The sequence below is a fragment of the Alternaria burnsii genome (assembly GCF_013036055.1).
Source record: "Alternaria burnsii strain CBS107.38 chromosome Unknown 730, whole genome shotgun sequence".
Lineage (NCBI taxonomy): Eukaryota > Fungi > Ascomycota > Dothideomycetes > Pleosporales > Pleosporaceae > Alternaria > Alternaria burnsii.
In genome coordinates, this window is record NW_024066110.1 from 1122989 (window position 1) to 1148246 (window position 25258).

Below are 25258 nucleotides of genomic sequence, written 5' to 3' on the forward strand. Positions count from 1 at the left end.
GGTTTGTCGGCATGCGCCAACAATCTCGTACAAAACCTTATTGTCGATATGGTATCGATAACTCTATGAAGCTTGAATGAACCGCAAGCACCGGACTTCTAGAAAGACCTGGCAGTAGTTTGAATACGCGATCGAGAGCTATCTTCAACACGTTGTCGCTAATGTTCAGAGGGCATGCGAGGGCGACGAGAACCGACTGCCCTCGTCAGTGTGGACGGCGACCTCTGATTCTATGTGAAAGTAGGAGCGGTTGGAGACGAACCTTGGATCTCGCCAAGACGATGGGTACCTTGAGTGTAGCGAGAGTTGATGTGATGAATTGTGTTAGTCTTCCACAGTAAAAGCCAGTTTAGCTCGTACGGATCACTGCCAGTTCAACTACCGTACCAAGACCACACAGTCCGTATCATTGAACCTAGTAAAACTCACCCAACTCTTCCTTTCTGAGGACGTTGAAAATGCTTATACCTATTTCTTGTGTCTACCAGCTTCGTGACCAACTTGGATCCAATTCTGACGAGTGAGTCTTTGTTACTCGCTGGGAACTCTACTCTTTGCATCTATACGCATGCAGGAAGACACCGGTAGTGTCACTGTCCGAGTTTTATTTGCTTGTCCGCGGTGGAAGTTGGACGATACTAGTGCTTCGTACACGCAGAACCATTGTAGGTGACTACGACAACGGATGAGGTGTAGATACCCGAGTGCGGTCATTGCAGTTATAAGTTACCAACATGATGAACCGCATTTTGGATGTTGGAGAAAGCACATGGATGGAGTCCTTGAGCGGCCAACGTGTTGTTGCAGGCCAGATACAGTTAGCGTTCTGCGCCACAGCTGTGGCCGAACATAACGTCATTGTTCTCCATCTCGCTTCACAGCAGCTGCCCACTTCCTACAATCCCTACAGTCCGGACGGCAGACGTCCTTCTTCTCACACAATCGAATTTGATAGCTCATATTTTTGCGCTGTGGTTGAAAGCCACTTTGTCCATTGGACTGCAGTTTCCTTACCTACAGGAGTTAAAACAGCAACTTCCAGCTCAACCGAGCACATCACCCATCTCCCCCACAACCATGGCAACGCGTCGTAAACCAGACAGCGACACAGACAACGGTGTACCTCTCACAGCGGGCATGTCCCGCGGCAACATCCGCCCACCGACCTCATCGGCGCGTCGCTCCCCCTTCCTCCCTACGCGTCTCGAAGCACAACTCATCGCCATTTACCCATTGACACTCCTCCTCGGTAGCGTCTTCAGCATAATTTCACCTTCCAATCGAGCCGCGCCCTATTCCGCAACCCTACAGTCTCACCCTACCGAATTTGCGCCCTCATACTTTGCGCAGAAAAAGAACATCTTCAATGTATACTTTGTCAAACAAGGATGGTTCTGGACTACACTAGCATTTGCTGTCTTTGTTACCTTCCATCCTGGTTTCGGTCAGGGTGCGAGCGCGAGGCGCATCCGAGCGGTCATGCGATATGGTGTCGTGACGACTTGGTGGTGCTTCATGACACAGTGGTTCTTTGGACCGCCGTTGATCGATCGCGGCTTCAGGTTCACTGGAGGTCAATGCGAAATAATAAGAGATCCCGAGGCGAGGGAAGAAATGAGCAACACAAGAGAGTATATCACGGCTGCGACGTGTAAGGCAGTTGGTGGAACTTGGAAGGGTGGTCATGACATCTCTGGACATGTCTTCTTGCTTATTCTTGGCTCATCGCTTCTGTGGTTGGAATTCCTGCCTGCGTTGACGCGTGTAGAAGGGCTTAGAGACGGAAGGTTGATCACTCTGCCAGATGGCAAGGTTGCAAGTGTTGCAGTGGAGAAAGAGCTGGTGAAGTCTGAGGGTGAAGCTACCGCGCGTGGCGTCAAGTTCGCGCTCGGTGTCGCGGCGCTGATGTGGTGGATGCTTCTCATGACAGCTGCCTACTTTCATACTTGGTTTGAGAAGTTCACGGGCCTGCTGGTCGCATTTGCAGCGCTGTGGACTGTCTACTTCCTCCCAAGAGGCGTTTTCCAGGTTAGAGCGTGGTTAGGTATGCCTGGTGTATGAAAAATTTACTGTGTAGTAGCGAACTGCAGGAGTGGCGAGGGGCATTCATCTTGCAAATCGCATGGCGGCGATCGCAAAACAAGCCGAGAGCGGCGACGACATAGACTGCATGGCGAGTTCGTGAGTTGACGACTCAAGCGCTTGAGCAAAAACATAATGAGTATAGTATTGTTTAATGGCATATATCACCACTTCATCCTGTGTTCGACAATAGGCTTATTAGGTCATAGACGTCATTTTCGAGCAAAAGATGGTATGGCTTCAGAATGATACCAAAGGCAAATCCCTTGCCGTTGTCGCTAACACTAGGTATTCCGGGAATCCCTCCGTGCCGCTCCCTCTACAATCTCGGGGCTACACCAACGGTTTTCTAGTGACAGGCATGTTGTGTTCCGGGCAACGCAGGGCTAGTGTACCCGGTGTGAGATGGCAGCTGCAGCCTTTGACAGGACTGTTGACCACATCTACCGCGGCTAAACCTCGCTTCGACCCAGAGTTACACCGCGCCCATCTCTAAATGGTATCCTATCCGCCCAGTTCCGCCCGCTTCACCCAATCACTTGATTCTCCGTAAAGTCGCATCGTGAAAGAGTTTGTCTGTGACCCCAGGCTTTCCCCACTTCCCCTCACGATGATCAAGCCATTGCATCCCGATGTTAGGCTAACCATGCGGCATTGGTTGTTGAGACAAGTACTTAATGGAGGTACCTTAGCGGATTTTCGCGACGTATTGCTCAACTGCGAAATCTCGCAATGTTTGGCATGAAGGGTGTTTACGCGTTGAGCCTTTTGGCCAGCGCCGTGGTTGGTCAAGATGGTATGGAATGGGTTTCGGATCCGACAGAGGCGGCTGCTGACGTGAGGCAGCTATTTCAGCGACTGGGACAAACTTCACCTTGACTGCTAATGGCATGTCATACCTCTTCCATGTAGATACCGAGTCGGGAGACCTCATCTCGGATCATTTTGGAGGACCGACCGACGACTTTACACCACCGGCCTTCATCCTCCCCTACGGATGGCATGCTGGGATATCCAACGATCGTCGCGAGTTTCCTGACAGTGGTCGTGGCGACTTCCAATTACCAGCCATTCACATCGAACATGCTGATGGGGACACGGTATCCGCGTTCCGTTACCAATCTCACGAGATCACCCAGGGAAAGCCTCCGCTACCAGGACTACCCGCCACCTACGGTGAAGCTGGCGATGTAACGACGATCACCGTACATATGTACGACAACGTTTCTGATGTTTCGGCGGCTTTGTCGTACTCGATCTTCCCCAAGTACAATGCTATTGCGAGAAGTTTTAGCATTGCAAACAACGGTACTGCCGATATCGTCATCGAGAGAGCCTCGAGCTTCAGCACCGACTTTCCTAATCTGGATCTGGAGATGATTGAGCCGCATGGTGATTGGTCACATGAATTCCAGACTGTGAAGAGAAAGATTGACTATGGCGAGACTTCGTAAGTCGATATCCTCAAGTATTGCGACAGTGTGATTAATAAAGGGCAGATTCCGAAGCACGGCAGGGTATGCGTCGCATCTTCACAACCCGTTCTTCGCCTTGGTCTCGCCAACTACCACTGAATCTACCGGAGAGGCGTGGGGATTCAGTTTGGTTTGGAGCGGCAGCTTCGAGGCTACAGCCCAGCGTTTCTCTAATGGCTACGTACGTGTGCTTATGGGCCTCAACCCGCTTCACGCCAGTATTCGTGTGGCTCCAGGGGAGATGTTCCAGTCTCCTGAAGCTGTTGGTGTATATTCCTCCCAAGGCGTTGGTGGCGTATCGCACTCGTTTCACGACCTATATCGCAACCATCTCTCCCGTTCCAAGTTCACGGATCAAACCAGGCCAATTCTACTCAACTCTTGGGAAGGGTTGAGCTTTGATATCAACGAAACTTCTCTGGTTAGCCTGGCCGGCGAGGCTGAAGAGCTAGGAATTGAGCTCTTCGTGATGGACGATGGGTGGTTCGGCGTAGAGTATCCACGCAACAACGACTCTCTCGGTCTGGGCGACTGGACGCCAAATCCGGCTAAATTCCCTGATGGTCTTGGCCCATACGTGGAGCAGGTCAACAACTTTACAGTGTTGAACGCATCATCAACACCTCTACAGTTCGGTATTGTGAGTGTCTCTGTGCTATGCGAACTAAATTTGAGACATACACTGACTTTGTACCTCTATATTTAGTGGGTAGAACCAGAAATGGTCAATCCCAACTCGACACTTTACCACGAGCATCCCGATTGGGTCTTGCACGCGGGAAAGCACCAGAGATCGCTGACCCGAAACCAACTAGTACTGAACGTGGGATTGCCCGAAGTACAAGAGTTCATCATCAGCTCCGTCTCTCGAATTCTCGATTCTGCGAACATCCAATACGTGAAATGGGACAACAACCGCGGCATGCATGAGCTTGCCCGTCCATCTGACGACTACACTTATATCCTCGGTCTATACCGCGTGATTGACAATCTCACAACAAGCTACCCCAACATACTTTGGGAAGGCTGCGCATCCGGTGGAGGCCGCTTCGACCCAGGTCTGCTCCACTACTGGCCTCAGCACTGGACTTCTGATAACACGGATGCATCGAACCGCCTCACCATTCAAATGGGTACATCACTTGTCTACCCACCTTCGGCGATGGGGTGCCACGTCTCCGCTATTCCGAACGGTCTCACCCACCGCAATATCAGCATCGAGTACCGTGGCCATGTAGCGATGATGTGCGGCTCTTTCGGTCTCGAACTAAACCCCGGGGAGCTCTCACCCGAGGAAGCTTCCGCCGTACCGTCCATCATGGCGCAAGCTAAAGCTGTAAATCCAGTAGTTATTTCTGGTGACTTTTATCGCCTCGCCCACCCGGATGTCAGTAATTGGCCAGGTGTGCAATTCGTCAGTGCAGACGCAAGCCAGAGTGTAGTGTTTGCGTTCCAGCAATTATATATGATCAAACCGGCTGCGCCTCCACTGAGACTGCAAGGCTTGGATCCTAAGGCGAGATATTACAATGACTTGGACAATGCTACATACAGTGGGGCTACATATATGAATGGTGGATTCAACATTCAGTGGCCTATGGGGGATTATCAAAGTAAGCTGATTTGGTTGAACAAGGTCTGAATAGCTTAATGTGTACATGCATTTTACCAGAATCGAATCAATACTCTCAGTAACGCACTTGTCTGAAAACATCCGATCTCGTTCAGGAGCGTCGATAGCAAGGGCAGTTCCTAAATCTCAGCCAATGGACGACGATAAACCGCTTCCCACCCATTCTCTGCAATAGCCCGAATTTTCTTGTCATCGATGACCTTGACCAGCTTTCCACACTTCTCTCCGGTAAGCATAGCGACGTACTGGTCTTCCTGCTCCTTACTAACCAGATGGTACCGACAAAGGTACGCTACGTGGTTGGCCAATGCTTCCAGAATGAGATCTACGACTGCATCCTTGCATGTCAGCTCAGCAACGGTGACTAATTCGTTGACTTCCACAGGACGACAAACAAGACCACTAATGTAACGTTCGATGACCTGCTGAGTATACTGAGCCATACCTAAGGTACGCGCTGTAAGGTGGAGCTCTAGACCCTTCTGGAGGTTGTTGGGTATGGGAAGGTCAGTGTATTCCTTATCAGTGCAGATCTTCCGCAGCCACTTCGAGATGGCACGCATCGACTCCAATGTGACGTCTTTGTGATTGCATCTAATCGATTTGGCTTCTGCATGATCGCTTATATGCCGACGGAACGCTGGCGAAGCAGCAAAGAAAGCTAGCTTGGGGACACTGACTTCCACCTCTTTGCCGTTGGGGTCAAATACTTCCACTTTGATGGTGATGTGTGGACATAATTCTTTACGAGCGGAGGCTGACCAGTTGCGGAGATGGTACCCGCCGTTTAGGTTCTCTAGGTCTCTGAGGAGTCTGTTAAATTGGCCGGCTGGGGAAAGGGAGTCGAAAAAGTTACTTGTCTTGACGGCGTTGCGACGCTGGGAGCTTTTACCCTTGACGGGTCGGTTAGTGTTGGTATTGCGAGAAGCGGTAGACATTATTGCAGTATCTTGAGCTATCCAATATAGTTCCAGAGTTGACGTGTAGATGTATCCGGAGTTGATTATAATGTAGTTCTCTCAAATGAGTGATTTGGAAGGCTTTATAAATCTCCAGGCGGAACTTTCTCAGAAGGTGATTGTTAGCTGGTACGAGGGAAAGAACTGAGCTATGACCCTGAGTTTATCGTGTTCATGTCCAAGGGAACTTTCAACATCAGGTGAGTGAATGGATGAATGAACTCAGGCCTATACCTTTTGTGGCAACGATGAGAATTGCGTTGTATCATCCTGATGTTCGCTCGAAGATCCATTTTTAAAGACGGACATTGTATGACTTATATTTGAGTGTCTGAAGCTACAGCACACCTCTCGTATATGGAAGAGCTGATCACAGTATAGCAAGTAAGTAAATTGGCCATTTAACTATCCGAGTCATATTCACCAGTGAATATTGTCTTTGTCTCGGGTTGGGTTAGAAGTTGCTCATCACTCAAGTTGACGTTAAATGGCAGGATATCTGGCAATGTGACGAACGTTGTCAGGTGTAGCTGCGCAATCGTGAACTTGCTACCATTGAACCTGCTTTTACAAGAGCTGAACATGTCACCACCGCTTGTGAGCATAGATCTCCACAAGCACTTTGTTGTGTTGACATAATGTGCACAGATTCAGAATTGAGTCATTACGGAGGACTGTGCTTACGCTAAAGCGAACATGGTAAATGAATGCTGTACAGTCTTTGGTCTGTTTTGCTTAAACGTGTAAATCGTTCCATCGGTGAATACCTTGCGTAGTTCTTCAGCTGCCGCAGATGTGCTCGAGCGCTCCCGATCGGAAGGAAAACCGGCAATAGATCATACAATGCGCGCTGCATCTGCTCGACATGCACCATCCCCTTTCTTTAGGATATTGGAAAACCTATTCTTGTTTCTTGCGCAGCCCACTAACTTGAGGGGAGGAGCTTGGTGATTATGATGGGTTCAAAGTATGTTTAGTCGAATAGTGGTGTTACTATTGATAGCTTCTCATGCAGCGGGGCTCTGCTGGTTGCTCCGTTTGGCCCCACTACACTTCATGCACCCGCGGATAGCCCCATTGGCGGCGATAGACAACACAAGCGCCGGCATCCGTGTTGAGATGGCAGCGCTCCGAAGATGGGGTGCAGCGCTTGTCAAGACAGGAGATGATGATGGAATCCGGGGTGACGAGCCAGGTCGATGCGCAGGTGGTATGTGTTGGGTTATGCACGCTTGGTACAATCCACGATGCACACGAAGATGTTGGTGGCGGTCGTAAGTGTATCTAGCTCTGTTTGCATGTCTCTCGTAGTTTATCGAGCCAGCAGGAGGGGTCCAACGTCAGCCAAGATGCATCTTCAAGCGCCATGGACATGTTCAATTGGATGGAGGGGTCAACCCTAGGTCTTTCTCTCGCGTGTGCACAAGGATGTGTAGTCGAAGAATGTATTCGAGCCCACACGTCGCCCTGATCTCCATAGTAAGCCCTAAGGCGGTTGCCGTAGACTCGATAGACTATTGATTCGGGAGAGCATCAGCTGTAGTCGGGAATGCACTCATATGCGGGCCAACGTCAGTCGAGAGGTACTGGCGGCAATGTAGACGCAGTCACCAACAAGCGATCGACTCAGACGCCCGAACAATGACCCTCGACACTACGCGTGGAAGATGAAACAGGGCTAGGGGCCATTCATAAGGAGAGCAACCTCAGCGCTTGCGGAAACACTCAACAACACGGCTTGCATCTTGTCTCGTGGCATGTGGCAGACCCAAAGGTACTCGCAAATAGGATCATCATCCACGCCGCAACACACTGATGGTCGTCTGCGCGCACTCGCCACTACCGAATGTTGTTTGGAGCCGTTTCATCCTTTATTGGCTGCGCGTCGGTATTTCCTTGTTATTAGTCCACGCGTCAAATGAAGGTTGGAGAGGCTCTTTGCAACCGCTGGACATTGGCCTAGTCCCCTTCTCGGCAAGCCTTGCGCGCACGCGCCTAGTTGCTCTCCACCACCGTCTTGAGCCCCTCCAGCACGCTCGAGTCTTGAAACCCCAAAGACCCGCTGTCTTTGTCATTCCTGGCAGCCCCCCCGTCACCCGTCTAGTCTTGGGAGAGCTGCCTTCTAGCCCCTCGAGAGCCGTCTCCTGACAAAGCCCTACCCGCACTTCCCAGTCGCGCCTGCCGCCTGTCGAGCCGCACCTGCCTGTGACCCGTGGCCCAACGTCACTCCTGCCTAAACCCGAGCGGCCTCATACTTGACCACACCTCACCTCCTGGCACATCTCCCCTCAAGACGTCACCCGTGCAAAAGACGGTCAGCACACGTCGGCTTACGGCAGCGACCCACTCTGTTGGGACCCAAGACGACCAAAGTGCAACCTCAACACCACCCACATCCCCTCGTTATCTCCGGAGCCAGCGTTGGTTGAGAGTCTGTGACAGGAAACCTTGTAGATGCAGTCGTTCAACAACGGGCCTTCGCCTCAACCACAGCAAAACATGTCGTCGCCTGCGCCCCTCCTGCGACCACCCATCCCCGGCGCGCGGCCAGGGAGGAGAGGACCGCCACAGCTTGGTCTGTCCATACCACCGTCTCCGAACGCACGCCCTGTTACCAATGGCGCGAGCGACGGAATACCCACACTGAACGCACCACAGCCCCGTCAGATGCCGAAGCTAAGCGTAGTAACTCCCATGGGCAGCAACAACGCACCACACGAGGGAAGGAACCCGCGGGCCTTGCCGCCCCTCCACATAGGGCCCGGTCTCTCAGCATCAGGCTCGAGCGATGCGAGCGCACACTCAAGATCAGGCAGCTTCGGCGAAGTACAAGCGAATGGATCAGCATCATCATACCACGCAGCGCTAGGTTTTCCTGGGCTACAGAAAGCTACAGATCCCATCTCGGCGATATCACAGGGAGGAAGTGAGGGCGCGCCTTCAATGGAGCGGGCAAACAGCAGCCAGCCACTACCAGACTTGGACGCCATGGCCGCGGAGAAAGGTCGGCCATTAGAGGTGGACGATCTAGACGATGCTGCGTGGAGAGCAGCGAGCGCACGAGGAATGATCGAGGAAAAAGGCAGCTTGGGCGAAGGTGCCGGTGGCGCAGTCACAAAATGCATACTGAAAGGCGGAAAAACAACATTTGCCCTTAAGGTGTGCATCATCATGTTTTCCTGCTTTCATTTGACTAATCCCTTCAGATCATTACAACGAATCCTGATCCCGATGTCAAGAAGCAAATCGTACGAGAGCTTTCTTTTAACAAGAACTGTGCTAGCGACCACATTTGTCGCTACTACGGTGCATTCATGGACGACAGTACAGGGACTATTAGTATTGCTATGGAGTTCTGCGAAGGCGGATCACTCGATGCGGTATACCGCGAGGTCAAGAAGCTAGGAGGCCGGACTGGCGAGAAAGTGCTTGGCAAGGTCGCTGAGGGCGTGCTTAATGGACTCACGTACCTCCACTCTCATCGCATCATCCACCGGGATATCAAGCCCAGCAACATTTTACTATGCCGGAATGGCCAGGTGAAGCTGTGTGATTTTGGTGTGTCCGGAGAGTTCGGAACCAAAGGAGACGCCAACACATTCATTGGAACGTCATACTACATGGCACCCGAGCGCATCACTGGGCAAAGCTATACCATCACTAGTGATGTATGGAGCTTAGGTGTGACTCTGCTAGAAGTTGCGCAACATCGCTTCCCTTTCCCGGCCGACGGAACTGAGATGAACCCCCGGGCTGGGTTGATTGATCTACTCACCTACATCGTTCGGCAACCCATTCCTAAGCTGAAAGACGAGCCTGAGAATGGCATCAAGTGGACAGAGAACTTCAAATACTTCATTGAATGCTGGTATGTAGATTTCTTGTATAGAGTTGGACTTCTACTAACTATTTCCAGTCTTGAGAAGGACTGTCCTCGAAGAGCCACGCCCTGGCGGATGCTCGAACATCCATGGATGGTCGAAATGAAATCCAAGAAAGTCAACATGGCACATTTCCTTAAACAAGTTTGGGATTGGAAAGACTAAGCGTGCTTACATCCGATTGCGAACACTGTTACGACTCGCGATTATCTTGCTGTTGACGTGGCGTCACATTGTGTTGCAACATTCACAGTCTTTCATGAGCTTCGAACGGCTCAACTTATACCTTCAATCAACACACTTGGTCGCATGCTGGGCATCATACCAAGATTGCCTGCACGGAAAATAACCGTACGTAGGAACAAAGCTCTGGACTTGTAGCACGGACTGCAATTATCGTAAAGCTTGGAGAATATCTTGGTTAAGCAAGGATTAGGGCGCGAGTTCGATAAGCGCTGTGTGGAGACCATAGGCATTGACGGCGTCTGAGCGGCTCATGTTGCATACAGCAACCTTTTGCGGAAATGTGATCTATGTACGACTGAATGTTGAGAACCAAATCTTCAAAGAACCTAAATGTACAGACTGAGGCACGACCCGATTTATGAGGACGTGATGAAGGACTTTTTTTCTAAACAACCAATTCTACTCGGCTGAATAGGAAACCGTCTTTCCACAAGAATTAATCCTCTATGTTTGCATCGACTTCATTCTTATCCCTAGTGAGTGGATGCTCCATGAGGCTTAGCGCAAGAACCGGTCCGACACAGCTCCGATTGCTCCAAGTCCGCGAGGCTTGGAGTCATATCAAATAATTTACGCCGCTGCACCATCTAGCCCGCCAGTCGGTTGAGAAAGTGACGGACCTTCAACGCGCTCTTCTATCGAGTAGTTCTCCGCGTGCGACTACTCCGACCACGCCGACCGCCTGAGAATTGCTCCCTACACCCAACCTACCCCTCCAAATACCCCACCATCGCACACGAGAATCGCGCCAAAGTCTCCTGCAGACCAAACAATCTGCCAAAATGCCGACGATTGGAGTAGATAAGGCGGCTCTTTTCAAGGAGCTAGGCAAGGAGTACACCTACCAGGAGTTCGACGACCTATGTTTCGAATTTGGTATCGAGTTGGACGAGGACACCAGCCTGAGCACCAAGCCAGAAGATCAGGCGCAACCACCACAACTCAAGATCGAAATCCCTGCGAACCGATATGATATGCTGTGTTTTGAGGGTATTGCAATGAATCTTAAAGTCTTCCTTGGAAAACAGAAGTTGCCCAAGTGGACCGTCACTGCGCCCAAAGGAGGAGAGCTTGAGGTGTTGGAAATCAAGCCCGAGGTATGACAGTTGTCTGCATGGCAGTAGAGCACTTGCGCTGATGACATGTCATACAGACAAAGCAAATACGAGAGCTCTGCTCTGGTGTCATACTACGAGGCATCACCTTCACGAAAGAACGATACGAGTCCTTCATCGCGTTACAAGACAAGTTACATTCCAATCTGGCGCGTCAAAGGACGCTGGTATCCATCGGAACGCACGATCTAGACAGTAGGTGGTTCTGCATGTTTATTTTGCGGCGATGTCTAACGAAACATAGCAATCAAGGGCCCTTTCTCGTATGAAGCGCTACCACCAGAGCAGATCAAGTTCACGCCTCTTAACCAAGACAAGGAGATGAACGCAAAGGAGCTTATGGAGTTTTATGAGGTTAGTAGTCATCTTCTGTTTCTATAATCCGTGTTTCTGACCTTGAGCAGAAAGACAAGCACCTTGGACGTTTCCTGCACATTATCCGCGACTCGCCAGTATACCCTGTAATTTACGACGCAAACCGCACTGTCCTCTCGTTACCACCTATCATCAACAGCAATCATAGCAAGATCACACTCGACACGAAGAACGTCTTCATCGAGATCACTGCGACAGACAAAACCAAGGTCGAGATTGTCAACCATATGCTTGTCGCCATGTTCGCTGGTTACGCTGAGTCGATCGAACCTATCAAGATTAACTCACCCCACAATGGAGAGTCAAGAGAGTCGCCGGATCTCTCACCACGGCAAATGCAAGTTGAGGTTGACTATTTGAACCAGGTCACTGGTCTAAACAAGTCTCCTGAGGAGATCTCGGAACTTCTGTCGAAAATGGGTCATGATGTTTCACCATCTCAGTCTGACAAAAACATCCTTGATGTTTCTGTCCCAATCACTCGGGCAGATATCCTCCATCAAGCCGATATCATGGAGGATTACGCGATCGCCTACGGGTTCAACAAATTGCCGCGGGTGTACCCTAACAAAACTGCTGCGGTCTCAGCGCCATTGCCGATCAACAAGCTCGGTGACATAGTTCGCATAGAGTCTGCATCCTCAGGATGGACTGAAGTCATGCCTCTTATCCTCTGCTCACATGAAGAGAACTTTGAGTGGCTAAATCGGAAAGATGACGGCAAGACGGCAGTCAAGCTTGCAAACCCCAAGACCGCGGAGTATCAGCTCGTCCGAACATCGTTACTACCAGGTCTCCTCAAGACAATCAACTCCAACAAGCACCACTCGGTACCTATGAAGATCTTCGAGGTCAGCGATATTGGCCTTGTCGATTTGGAGCAGGAGAGAAAGAGCAGGAACGAGCGACACTTCGCTGCAGCTTTCATGGGCAAGACCAGCGGCTTCGAACAAGTACATGGTCTGCTGGACAGACTGATGCTTATGCTCCGGTCGGCGTTCCTTACGCGGGAAGACGGCCTTAAGAACGAACAACTACAGGGTTACTGGATAGAAGAGGTCGATGGTAAGTGCACGCTCTCAGTATTCAGAATACGTATAGGTTTACTGATTCGTCATAGATCCAACCTTCCTTGCTGGACACTCGGCCGCTATCAAGCTGAACCTTGGCGGTAAGAACCACACCATTGGTGTCTTTGGTATCTTGCACCCGAGTGTGCTTCAGAAGTTCGAATTGCCGTAAGTTCATTCAAAACGGTACTGAATTAGAAACTGACAAATATACAGATATCCTGTGAGTACGCTGGAGTTCAATCTAGAAGTCTTCTTGTGAGATGCCGCACATCCGCCCTCGGTGCAGTCTTAGAACACTCTTTCTGGCGCAATAGATTACTAGATGTCACGCTCGAATTGACACGATATAGTCTGCCACCTACAAATGCTGGACTGAAATCGTGCGAAGCACCGCATTTGTTTAAAGTTTACCAACCAAGCAAAATTGACAAACTCCTTGGCGCAGGGTAGCGCGACGCGTGATGCTATCGTCACCAGAAAGACACAGTGCCATGCGCAATGCCGTGTTAGCCGTCTTTTGGAACACTCGACTATAATAAATCTGTAAAGCTGTGCGTAGTGCTGCACCCCGACTCGATACAGATTCGATAATGATGCCCTTAGTGTGTGGGGAAGCCTGCAAATTACTAGTTCACGTGTGGTGACGTCACCCACATCGCATGCAACTATTGAATAAAGCGGATATGTCGGACGATTCACCTCTACTTTCTTCGGTACATCCTGCAAGAACGATTGAGAGGGCCCGCAAAATATCCACGCGACGTCTTTCGACTTCTGCAAAGTCCAGCATTAAGCGTTGCATAGCCTCTTCGGAGTGCCGATTACCCGTGCTGCTCGCATCGTTCCTGACGGGGGGTTGGCTTCAGATGTCACTGTGCATGCAACGAACTAGTATATGAGCGAATAACAGCCGGCGACCGCGCGTAGTCAGGATGTTCACAGTGGTCTGGTAGGGATTCAAGTAGCGTCCAGGGCCGAAGCATTTAAGCAAGCGTGTCCAAGCGGAGACTTGTCAAAGGCTAAGAGCACCGAGATTCGATGGCTGGGCGCATAGTCTTCTAGAAGACAGACTAGTACTTACGAGAAGCTCACTCGAAAGCTGGCTCATAGCCAAACAAAACTTCAGGAGCTTTTCCGAAGGTGTTTGTGCCGTATACGCACCTTACCTTCTAGACTTCTGATGGTTGGTGCCGGCATGGCATTCTCCTCTGTCTCTAACAAGTGGTATACATCGTTTGTGACGATGACTATGCTTCTTGCTTCGCGATCTTGGTTCGATTTTTGCTAGTGAGTAGCCGCCGATATCGAGGGTAGTAAGTGTGTATCCCGTACCCGGCAGTAGCACCCATCCACCGATATTTCTGTAGGTATATATATTGAGTCCCTTTCTGTATACACTGCCAGTATGCACCTCTTCAGAACTTTATATCAGCTTCAGTCTCTCAATAAGAATACTTTCCTTCGATACCATACCCATATCCCTTCACTACTTCAACATGTCTCCTCGCGCAGTGCACTTCATCCGTCATGCCGAAGGCTACCACAATTCGGAACACAATGAGAACATCCCCGACCCAGACCTCACCCCAAAGGGCAAAGAACAATGCAAAAAGCTTTCAGAAACATTCCCTTACTTTGATCGCATCGACCTAGTTTGCGCGAGTCCTATTCGCCGCGCTATCCAAACCGCACTTATCAGCATGGACCCTTGGTTGCAGTCTGGAAAACGCAATATTCTAGCTCTACCCTTAGCCCAAGAAGCCACGGACCTGCCTGCGAATACACCAAGCGATGTGCAGCGCCTTCAGAAAGAATTCGGCGATGTGTGCAATTTTCACAGGTGTTTAGACATCTACACCGATTTTAACACGAAGAAGGGGAAGTGGGCGTCAGACGGTGACTCGTTAAAAGCACGCGCGCTTGAACTTCGCCGCTTCCTACGCGACTGCGATGAGCAGGAAATTGTCGTTGTATCGCACGGTGATTTCCTACATTATGTTTCCGGGGATCTGGATGAGAATGATTGTCAGACTCATGGAGATTGGCAGAACACGGAGACGAGGAGTTACCGATTCTACCCGGTCGGTCACGAGGATGCGTTATTGCAGGAGACGGAGGAGAGTGTGAAGTTGAGGCACGCAAGTGGACCTGGGCAAGCGATGGGATCTGGCGAGAGTAAGACACCGTGAGATAGGGTGGTTGGAAGTGCTGGATGGTAGAGTAGCAATTCTACTATGAATCTTGATATTCTGCAAAGCTGAGCATGGATAGTAATCACGAGTCAGGAACAGCGATATTGCGAATTATTCCACGACTTGCGAAGTGGTGAAAGTGAAGAACATAGAGATACTCGTTCCCCTTCGCAGCTACCCCACAAATGGCCACTCGGCGAATCTTGCTACATCCAGTGGCGCTAATCCCGGAATCACCTTCCACAAAGAGTAACACCGCGGCTTTGTATCTCAGATGACGGACCGTAACCTTCGTAGCATTAGAAACACTCAATCATTATAACATGGAAGCTTTCATCTCAACAAGCATATTTTTGATTTCCACATGTTCCCCAACATCGCCGACATCCTCGAATCCGCTCCCACTACAACCCTCACCTCAACACCAATCACTCCTGCATCTGAGATCACTATGGCGAGTGATCCAATAACGCACATTGTACTCTTCAAATACCGGCAGGACATATCATGGTCAGATCTAGAAAGCCATTTCAAGTCCTTCATGTCACTACAGCATAAATCCCGAAACGCTCATACTGGTAAACCCCTCATACAGTCGCTCAAAGCTGGCAAGAACAGATCATGGGAGCCTTTCTCGAAGGGGATGACACATGGCTTCGTGCTCGAGTTTGCGAACCAAGCGGATCTGGACTACTACCTCACAACCGAGCCTGTGCACAAGGCCTTCTCCCAGGCTGCGAAACCGCTTATCGAGGACAGCTTAGTAATTGATATCAAAGATGGTGTGCTCTTTGGCTCACCGGCTGAACATCCGTCAGCAAGAGAAAATGGAGTAAGAAGGGGGACATGTCATTGCGAGAGCATTCACTGGACAGCGAAGCTTGAGAATGCTGAGCATGTGCTTTGCCACTGCTCAACGTGTCAAAAGCTTGGTGGCGGTCCGTACTCATGCAATCAAATTATACCGAAAGAAGAACTGCATATCATCTCAGGCGAAGAGAATATCAGACAATATCGTTACAAGGGCGCCAGCGGTATGTTTCGTTTTGCTGCGTTGGTGAAGAGAGAAAAGGAGCTGACAGGGTTAGGTAAATTCGTGCGATGCTATTTTTGCAAGATTTGCACGAGCCATATTTACCATCATCAGGATGTCATGCCGGAAAAGATTATTGTCCGTACTTTGTTACTGGAAGGTGGTGAGAATATGCCAGCAACTGCTGAGATATTTGGCGAGGGAAGGTTAGCCTGGGTACAAGAGCTTTCGAAGCAACTATGAGCGGTGAATTGGTAAGTTGTAGAAGAGGGAAACTCTCAAGTGGAACATAAGCATATTTTTTTTTGGATTTCCTTCCAATATCTACTACAAATTCACGGCGATTGGTGTCAATGATATACGTAAGCTCAACTCTGCTGCACCGCCAATTACACGTGGTATCTAGCTATCATACCTCCTGCTCCGTCTTTTATAGCAGATCGCGAGGTCTTTGTTCGCCATTCGTACTGTTCGAATCCTTCTCGTGGCTGTTGTCCACTGTCCACGCAACTGTCTTTGTGATCATCATTGGATTCCCATATTGTGTGTTCCTTCTCGTATTGTGCTTGTCTTCGCCCAGTACATTTGTCAGCTCCAATTCATCAATCTCTTTGAACGTGCTATGCGTCTTTGCAGTTCTCGTGAAGCGTTTCGACCGAGCATCCCCCTGAGAGCCGGCTGTGGGGTACATGTACCCGCGATTACTTGATTCATCTGCATTCCTAAGCGAAGGGATGCAGCAACTGAGAAAGTACTTAATTGTTGGGCCACATGTCCCGACAATTGCGAGTCCAGATTCGATGTTTGAGAGGGTGTAGCCAACTCCGTATGACCCATCTTCTGTGGCCTCTTTCAGTACAAAAACTTTGACAAGGACACTCGTGCGCACCGCGCCGACCACAGTGACTAGAATTCCGAAGGACAGAAATGCAATGACCATGAGCTTACGACCAAGAGGGATTTTCAAATCGTGTAATATCACGAAGGCATGAGCAGGATTGGGACATCAGTCATGAGCACAATTGACGACGTGCTGACAGTGTAGGCGCCAGCATCAACGCACCGTCCTTGAATACTGGGATTCCAGTACTTAGATATTGGATTGCATTGCAGAATGCAGGCGAGAGGTGCAGCAACGGCGAAGCAGCCGTTTACGATAAGTGTTCCCCATAGACAAAGGTTTATCCACTTATTCTGCGATCGGAGCTTGATGAGTGTCATCAAGAAGGAGACCTTAACCAAGGCAAGAATGGGATTGTAGATGATCGAGTTCGCATAGTTCCACTGCGAATCAGTCAGAATTGTGAATATCAGGCGACGACGATGATGCTACTTCGTAACGCACCTTCATCATCACGATCGGATCAATTGCACCATCAGGGATATCGCAAGTATGGTAGCCATAGTAGCTAGTGAGAATATCTGTCGAGTACCTTTAGCTGTATGCACACATCTATTGCTAATACGGAGTACGAAACGAGAAAATACTTACAACCACACATTGTAAAAGAGAGAACGAGGTTCAAAAACTAATGTATAGTACACATATTAGCTAAGGATACTGGAGATCACCATGAACCGGGGCGGTGCTTTACAGTTGCAATGATCAAAAGTAAATCTTCTGAATAGTGTGTGAGTAGAGATGTATGTTAAACCACTGAACAAACTCACCAACATCCAACCTGCCTCCTTTAAGCCTCAGTACAACACGTACGGACACTATCACAACACAGCAAGCGCTTGGAAAGATCGCCAAGAATAAGTTCACTGGCTATAAGCCTTTGTTTGCCATGGTAGAATTTGCGTACGCAAAAGGAATGCAAAGTATAAAACAAAGCAAGTATAACGAATTTTGGAACCTGGCAGCACCTCGGGACGGTCGTTCTTGCAATAAAATTACTGAACTTCCTGTCTCCCGCTTCCGTCTAATCTCTATTACCCTGGGAGAATAAAGTAAACAGATTCGTGAACGGTTGTGATTGGTCAATGTAACAGAAAGCGGCTCACAAATCCTTTACGCAAGGGTTTCTGCGATTCTGCTTCGCAGAACAAGTACATGGACCTTGGCCATGACCGCTTTCTAGACAACCCTCCAAAACTTCCGGAAGGAAGCTTGGCAAAGGGCATCCCTTGTGGACTTGTTGTGATGTCCAATCAAAAATCTTGGTAGAATTCTGTGGCGTTCTGTCGGCTTTATATTCTTGTTCAAAGTTTCCGCGGAAGCAACTGTTTAGAAGTACAGTGAATGGCAGGTAATTTTTTGCTTCAGCTACTTGAAGCGGAAACAGATTGTGTGAAGTATCATGGGACGCTTCGTATCGTCTTCGCGGCATCCTGGACTCCATTCGGCATGGTTTCTGGACTACATGCCATGAGTGACCCACTACAAGTTCGACGAGGACATATGAGGCTGTCTATCAAGCCGCTGGATGGCGATTTTTGCTTCATATGCCTTCCAACACACCTGTATCCTGCAGTTGGCACAGCTAAGAATATTGTGGGGCTCGAGGCGGCTGAGAACCCTGAGCCAAATCCTTCTTCGCTTGAGATATTCCAATCTCCAAATCGCAAAGATATGCTAGAGCCGAAAGCCCGAAGGTATCTTCCTTGTGTTTTGACGATCAAAGACTGACCCAGGAAGGGCTTTGGCGTACTTCTATTGGTGGAATAGCCGCCACCGAGCGGGCGGGCCGCATGGGGAAGAGGGAGATTGAGCGAGGGGCGGCAGCTACACTCGGACACGCTTTACGGGTAATGTAGGTACAACGACCTGCATATTGCTGCTGCATAGAGCGCAACGATCCCTCCGATATTTGTCTCTCAGGTATCGCCTGCCATGTGGTTCGACACATAGTTCTCGAACGAATCCTTTGGCCTGGCGCCATGTGGAAATGAGTTCATTTATTAGGGACACCTCACGTAGACATGATCTGCTTTTCCGTTGCTGACACTTTCGTTATTGCTGAGCTGCAGTTCTTTCGCTATGTCTGCACGTGGTCCTTTTTTGTTTCTTGTTGCAAGAGCTATCGGCGCCCTTGGCAGCCCTGTCGCCATACGCGATGTCGCACCTGCTGCTGCTACGGTATCTGCGGACTCTCCTGCAGGCGTTGCTCTTTTCCCCCAGGAGGCAGTTCAATTGACCGACAAGGTACTAAAGACGGCAGAGAGTCAAACCAGCGACGTTGATGTGAATGCACTCTTTGGATTCGATAGCGGCAATGGGACAACGGCTATTTCAAAGCGTGCACTCAGCAGTGGTCAATGTAAAGCCTTTCCAGGCGATTCAAACTACCCGAAAGAGTGGGTATGGTCTATGGTCGACCTCTTACTCGGAGGAGCACTCATCAAGACCACTCCTATCGCCGCGCCTTGCTACAAGAAATCAGACTGGGATAACTACGACGAGATTAAATGCGCAGACATATCAGCCAGATTTACTGCAGCCGATCTCCAGTAAGTAAAACTCCACATGTAGCATATATTACTGTTCACTAACCTTCATGATCAGCACGAGTGATCCAACCTCCATGATGTGGCCTCTCTTCCAGGGTCGTACATGTATGCCAACCGACAATCCCAGTGGTACCTGCACACTAGGTGGCTATGCCTCTTACTCCATTGATGTCGAGAACGTTGCCCAGGTGCAACTTGGCGTCAATTTTGCTCGCAACATGAATCTGAGGTTGACTGTTAAGAACACTGGCCATGGTAAGTGTCCCTTGTACGGATTGTATGTGAGACATATATTAACTTCACACGCTTACATTTAGACTATATCGGAAAGTCATCTGGTGCTGGTGCTCTTAGCATATGGACACACAATCTTAAAGACATCCAGTTCATCAAGAACTACAAATCCACAAAGTACTACGGCCCAGCTTTCAAGGCTGGTGCCGGAGTCCAAGGGTTCGAAATCTTGGAAGCTGCTCGTGACCATGATGTAACTGTTCTGGCTGGTATCTGTGAGGTAGGTTTTGTCAAAGCATACAAGATATTAGGCGACCGATTACTAAGGTTCAAACGTAGACAGTTGGATGGAGTGGCGGCTATGTCGCCGGAGGTGGCCACTCACCTCTCGCGTCTATATACGGTATGGCTGCTGATCAAGTTCTCGCCTATGAAGTTGTAACCGCTGATGGACGCTTCGTGACTGCCTCTGAATCTGTTAACTCTGATCTCTTCTGGGCCCTTCGCGGCGGAGGAGGTGGGACCTTTGGTATTGTTACGTCTGTCATCGCTAAAGCCCACCCCAGAATCCAGGTTACCAAGTCCGTCTTTTCATACCAGGCTCCGGTCAACGATTCCGCAAACTTCTGGAAGGGCGTCAACGCTTACATGAAGCGCTTCCCTGAGTTTACTAACGCCGGTACCTATTCGTACTTCTGGATCTGGAATTACGGTACCTCACTCGATTTCCAGATGACACCCTTCTTTGCGCCAAACCATACCATTGAGTCCTTCAATGCGCTGACTAAAGACTATTTCGATGACCTCAGGTCGTTCAATCTCTCGGTAACCCCAAACACTACTTACTATGAGGACTTTTACTCTGCCAACAAAGGATCATGGGGCGCAGATATTCTTGGTGTGACCAACATTCGTCAAGCTACCCGCCTTTTCCCAAAGAGTCTTTGGGAAACCGAAGCGAAGTTCAATTCTTTTTACACCACGATCAAGGACACAGTGATGAAGGGCCACACTGTCGGTGGCTACCATATGGCCCCAGGAAATCCCTCCAACGTCGACAATGCTGTCAATGAGGCGTGGCGTGACACCCAATCTTTCCTCATCACTGCCATTCTGGTTCCCGAAGATGCCACGGCAGCTCAGTTTGCGGAAGCTTCCGACTACCTTACCTACGACATCATGGACTCTTGGCGTGCGGTTGCTCCAGCTTCCGAGGGTGGCGGTGTGTACCTCAATGAGGCGGATATTCAAGAGCCAAACTGGCAAACTGACTTCTACGGCGCGAACCACTACCCTAAGCTCCTCGAGGTTAAGAAGAAGTGGGATCCAAAGGGTGTCTTCTATGCTACCACAGCTGTTGGCAGTGAGAATTGGGTTGTCAAAGATGGCGATCAGGGCGCTCAAACTCAAAACGGTCGCTTATGCCGTGTATAGTTTCTTATTTTGCGATGTTTCAGGGAGATTGTCGAAGAGAGCTTGTTGCTGCTAGCCATGGTATCCGTGAACATGGAACTTTATAGTCACCCTGCACCGTTCCAGAGATGCTCTATTCTTGCGTGAGGTTGTGTTCACTACCAACTAGCTACTCTGATTTTGATCTCCGTCTGTCTGATGTTGATTGTCCCGAGAATCTCCAGAGTGTTTGTGTCTAAGAGGTGTTAGTTTAGATCATGTCACGTGATTCACATTCAGTTATCAGCGCCCCCCTCCCACTACATATACCCAGGCTTCCTCCTACTTACATTAATCAACAATGCATCTCTTCTTGCTCTACAAGAGGGGCCCTTGTGAATAATGTTATTCTCGCCTCTGATAACGCGTTGCACCTTCCCCGCCCACTAGCGCAAAACAACAGACGCGTCGCAACACAACGTCATAAGCATGGGTTATCGACCGCGTTATTAACCCCTTCCCGCCCAGCTCCGGTCTTTTGCTTTGAAGGCATGTCTCTAACGTCTTACCTTGTCTCGATTCCTGTTGACGAATATCGTTGTTAAACATCTTTCATACATCATCAGACATTCTCAGAAAGACGACGCCCGCGTCAGATCAGGGCATGCCGACCAGTAATGAAGACAGGCTGCTTTTCGAGCTTGAAAACGGGCTGGTGACGGACAGTTGCGATGTTGTGCGGTATGCAGGATTCTCTTTAGACGCAAATTATTCACCTTACATCTCATTTACATTGTGCGCGTCAAAGCGCAATAAACGTGTCGCGCAAGTACAGTATCTGATTCATCTGTAGGCGTAAGATACGCACCTTGATTGATAACGGTGAGATGAAAGTAGGCGAGTTCCAGAAAGAGGTCAATATCACTCCCAATGCATATTCGCGTTTCATGAGCCAGCATGGGAAGGACAAGGGATCCGAATTTTCCGTATATCTGGCAGCGTGGGCATTCTTCAAGACGCGCGAGATCCAAGGCATCAAAACAACCCCGAACAAGAAGGCGAAGAGTAGCCAAGGACCCGCAGAAAAGGAGAAGCGTACCCAGTATTGACGACATCGAGCTTGACGGCGAGAAGGACGATAAGGTGCCCGTATTCGGTGAGCTTCGTGACTTCACTACAAGAACGCTAAATATTGAGAATTTGGTGAATAGATACATGCGACGACATCCGTAAGAAGATCAAGGCGCACCTCAAAAAGCCCGGTGTAACACAGGCGGCAAGTTGTAACTGTACGAAATGCATGTGAGACATACACTAACTTCGTATCCTCACATGTGTAGGCATTCCTTCGCGCAGCCTCCACGTCCTTCCACAATCCGCCCAAGACCCTCAACGCCCGCCAACTATCTGCTTTCCGCAGCAAGAAGGGAGCATTGAACGGCAATACGTCTGGTGTGTTTTACGGTGCTTATGTCTACTTTGAGAAACTGCGCATCAAAGAAGGCAAGCCCAAGAGCAAGAAGAGGCAAGAAATGGAAGAGATACATGCCAAAGATGGCGGTTTGGATACGAAGCGCATGCAGGACAGGCTCCTGACATTGGCGGGTGATCATTGGCACCATGACGCTTACGGGAGGACCATTCTCAACGGAGAGGTTCTGCTTTGAGAGCGTAGAGGAATAGGTGCTTTGCTCGCTAATGTATTTATTCGATATGCCGCAGTAACAGACTGGTATGTACAGTGACGCTCAGCGTGTATGGGTGTCGGATGAAGTTCAACGCCATGAACGCCAATGCTTGAATGCGTGAAGCCGCCGCGGTAGTATAAAGCGCTCATAACGTCGCTGCTGCCTCAACAGCTCCAGCAAGCTTGAATGTCTTGGGACTCGAGAAGACGACTTCGACAGGGTACTTCCATTCCATGAATTTGGCCCATCCTAGAAATTCGTTAGCAACCTGCAATGCATCCGTCCTCGTGGATATGGAAGATGACGTACCCCAGTAAGCAGCCTTTCTGCCAAAGTATTTGCCCAGATATGGCACCATGACCATGGTCAACAACAGCTCCAGTTGTTGCAACGACTCTTTCCATTCCCGGTCTGCATCCGACATGTACTCTTCTTCGTCGGCTTCGGAGCTCGTTGCGGAGGACGGTAATGAATCGATGTCGTCGGGAGAGTCTGGCTCTACGAAGCTCTCGCTGTTGCTCATCGACATGGCGACGACGGCGTTGGGCGAACAAGAAGGAGGATAGACGTATGGCTCGCTCGGCAGGCTAACGCAGCAGCATCGGCGGAAGTAATAGGGTCGCGACAGTAGATGGAGTAGACGCGTTCGGCCATGCAGTTGGAGCGCTACAGCCAATGAGCGGAGGTGGGGCTTAGCGGCAGCCGGCACGTGACGCAAATCTTGGCTCAGAGCGTTCGACTCACACATGTGTTGCGGCGAACTTTAAGGTGACGGCTCGCCCTACTCTTCGACCCACCACCCCTACATAATACAACCTACTCCGAATCCGTAGCACTACACTGCGACTGCTCCACTGCAGATCGAAACCCAGACTACAACCGCAATCATGGCTGACACTGTACGTCATTCAACCCCACGTTCGCTGTCGAAATATCCTGTGCACGAGTGGTGGGCAACCTGCATGCCAGCTGCCTAGCCTTCACCTTCCTGCATCTTCTGCAAAGAGCCATGTGCTAACGCATCTCTGTAAAGGCCGATCTCCCTGACCGCAAACCCCGCAAGTCTGTCCAATTCTCCGAAGGTGCCACGATTGTCGACAGCAACGGCGACGTTACAGAGTCACTAGAGATGAACGGCGGCAAGGACTCTGCCGAGGGTCACTCCTCGGGTGGTGGTAAGATAGCCCACATACTGGCAACAGATCAGTCGCTAACAACAATGGCTGTAGGCGACGACAAAGAGGTTGAAGAGGTTACCGATATGTTTGCTGATCTGGCAAAGAAGGTGAGGGCGCAAAATGCAATGGTACTGTTAACAGACCACTGACAGAACCACAGAAAAAGAAGAAGTCGAGCAAGAAGAAGGAAGGCGAGGACGAGGACGGCGCAGAGGGCGACTTCGCTGCACTGAAGAAAAAGAAGAAGTCTAGCAAGAAGAAGGTCGAAGACGACTTCGAGGCCAAGCTCGCTGCCGCCGGCGGAGACAAGCCCGAAGGTGAGGAGGAGGTTGCTGCCCCCGAACCCGAAGTACAGGAGGGCGACATGATGAAGGGCACCGGCATCTGGCAACACGACTCGACGACTCCCATCTCGTACAACCTCCTCCTGAACCGCTTCTTCACGCTCCTCCACGCGCAACATCCCGACCTCGCCAGCTCCGGCACAAAGAGCTACAAGATCCCGCCCCCACAGTGTATGCGCGAAGGCAACAAGAAGACTGTTTTCGCCAATCTTGCCGAGATCTGCAAGCGTATGAAGCGTTCCGACGAGCACGTTGCCCAGTTCCTGTTCGCCGAACTGGGTACGAGCGGTTCGTTTGCCGACCAGAAGCGTTTAGTTATCAAGGGTCGCTTCCAGCAGAAGCAACTTGAGAACGTCCTGAGACGGTACATTGTCGAATACGTGACATGCAAGACCTGCCGCTCGCCCGACACGGACCTATCCAAGGGTGAGAACCGTCTGAACTTCGTGACTTGCAACAGCTGCGGATCAAGGCGTTCAGTACAGGCCATCAAGACTGGTTTCTCTGCTCAGATCGGAAAGAGGCGGAGAATGGTGGGCTAGAGGGTTTGTGTTATGCGCTTTACGATATTCAATGTTATGCATGGCTTGGGCTGGGTTTTCTCGATAAGCGGGCGCTACGGCTGTTGCTGTTATGACGCTTGTTCGGCGGATGAGAACGGTCATGATCATGATGGATTCAGAGCAATGTCTGCGGGATAGTTCACGTATATTTGGGATGAGTCAAAAAGGATACAGTATGATAGAGGTACAAAAGAAACATGCTCATCACGTGTTGTGTGCCGTCTGGTAACTTGGTGCAGACGCTGGCAGATGACATGCAGACTAGCATTTGTCATTTGAGATGATCGTGGGCGCTTGCATGCCGTTCGCAACTCGGACCCTGATAGCTTGCGGTGCGTCCCG

At 50.0% G+C, this 25258-nt stretch overlaps 10 protein-coding genes across 10 annotated transcripts; 7 read left to right on the forward strand and 3 right to left on the reverse strand.

The window, feature by feature from the left end:
• Positions 1–1077: 1077 nt before the first annotated feature.
• On the forward strand, positions 1078–2061 carry GT037_003790 (glycoside hydrolase family 36 protein; the record flags this gene model as incomplete). The annotated part of the gene is made up of 1 exon (XM_038928837.1): positions 1078–2061. One exon carries the CDS (start codon positions 1078–1080, stop codon positions 2059–2061), a length of 984 nt encoding a protein of 327 aa, XP_038788544.1.
• A 753-nt stretch (positions 2062–2814) lies between these two features.
• On the forward strand, positions 2815–5199 carry GT037_003791 (glycoside hydrolase family 36 protein; the record flags this gene model as incomplete). Its single annotated transcript, XM_038928838.1, has 4 exons — positions 2815–2878; positions 2929–3532; positions 3582–4197; positions 4264–5199. The coding sequence occupies 4 exons, from the start codon at positions 2815–2817 to the stop codon at positions 5197–5199; spliced, it is 2220 nt and encodes a 739-aa protein (XP_038788545.1).
• A 110-nt stretch (positions 5200–5309) lies between these two features.
• On the reverse strand, positions 5310–6128 carry GT037_003792 (uncharacterized protein; the record flags this gene model as incomplete). The annotated part of the gene is made up of 1 exon (XM_038928839.1): positions 5310–6128. The coding sequence occupies one exon, from the start codon at positions 6126–6128 to the stop codon at positions 5310–5312; it is 819 nt and encodes a 272-aa protein (XP_038788546.1).
• A 2520-nt stretch (positions 6129–8648) lies between these two features.
• GT037_003793 (pkinase-domain-containing protein) lies at positions 8649–10195 on the forward strand (the record flags this gene model as incomplete). The annotated part of the gene is made up of 3 exons (XM_038928840.1): positions 8649–9308; positions 9356–10017; positions 10066–10195. The coding sequence occupies 3 exons, from the start codon at positions 8649–8651 to the stop codon at positions 10193–10195; spliced, it is 1452 nt and encodes a 483-aa protein (XP_038788547.1).
• Positions 10196–11058: 863 nt separating this feature from the next.
• On the forward strand, positions 11059–13098 carry GT037_003794 (phenylalanyl-trna synthetase beta chain; the record flags this gene model as incomplete). Its single annotated transcript, XM_038928841.1, has 6 exons — positions 11059–11373; positions 11430–11586; positions 11636–11745; positions 11796–12831; positions 12887–13004; positions 13053–13098. 6 exons carry the CDS (start codon positions 11059–11061, stop codon positions 13096–13098), a joined length of 1782 nt encoding a protein of 593 aa, XP_038788548.1.
• A 1237-nt stretch (positions 13099–14335) lies between these two features.
• On the forward strand, positions 14336–16307 carry GT037_003795 (phosphoglycerate mutase; the record flags this gene model as incomplete). The annotated part of the gene is made up of 3 exons (XM_038928842.1): positions 14336–14962; positions 15378–15863; positions 16179–16307. The coding sequence occupies 3 exons, from the start codon at positions 14336–14338 to the stop codon at positions 16305–16307; spliced, it is 1242 nt and encodes a 413-aa protein (XP_038788549.1).
• A 735-nt stretch (positions 16308–17042) lies between these two features.
• Positions 17043–17415, reverse strand: GT037_003796 (uncharacterized protein; the record flags this gene model as incomplete). The annotated part of the gene is made up of 2 exons (XM_038928843.1): positions 17043–17348; positions 17410–17415. 2 exons carry the CDS (start codon positions 17413–17415, stop codon positions 17043–17045), a joined length of 312 nt encoding a protein of 103 aa, XP_038788550.1.
• A 1632-nt stretch (positions 17416–19047) lies between these two features.
• GT037_003797 (fad fmn-containing isoamyl alcohol oxidase) lies at positions 19048–22810 on the forward strand (the record flags this gene model as incomplete). The annotated part of the gene is made up of 8 exons (XM_038928844.1): positions 19048–19517; positions 19573–19772; positions 19835–20031; positions 20091–21165; positions 21800–21884; positions 21997–22245; positions 22417–22432; positions 22484–22810. The coding sequence occupies 8 exons, from the start codon at positions 19048–19050 to the stop codon at positions 22808–22810; spliced, it is 2619 nt and encodes an 872-aa protein (XP_038788551.1).
• A 166-nt stretch (positions 22811–22976) lies between these two features.
• On the reverse strand, positions 22977–23360 carry GT037_003798 (uncharacterized protein; the record flags this gene model as incomplete). Its single annotated transcript, XM_038928845.1, has 2 exons — positions 22977–23080; positions 23141–23360. The coding sequence occupies 2 exons, from the start codon at positions 23358–23360 to the stop codon at positions 22977–22979; spliced, it is 324 nt and encodes a 107-aa protein (XP_038788552.1).
• A 358-nt stretch (positions 23361–23718) lies between these two features.
• GT037_003799 (eukaryotic translation initiation factor-like protein 2 subunit beta) lies at positions 23719–24895 on the forward strand (the record flags this gene model as incomplete). The annotated part of the gene is made up of 4 exons (XM_038928846.1): positions 23719–23730; positions 23865–24006; positions 24061–24116; positions 24170–24895. The coding sequence occupies 4 exons, from the start codon at positions 23719–23721 to the stop codon at positions 24893–24895; spliced, it is 936 nt and encodes a 311-aa protein (XP_038788553.1).
• Between the last annotated feature and the right edge of the window lie 363 nt (positions 24896–25258).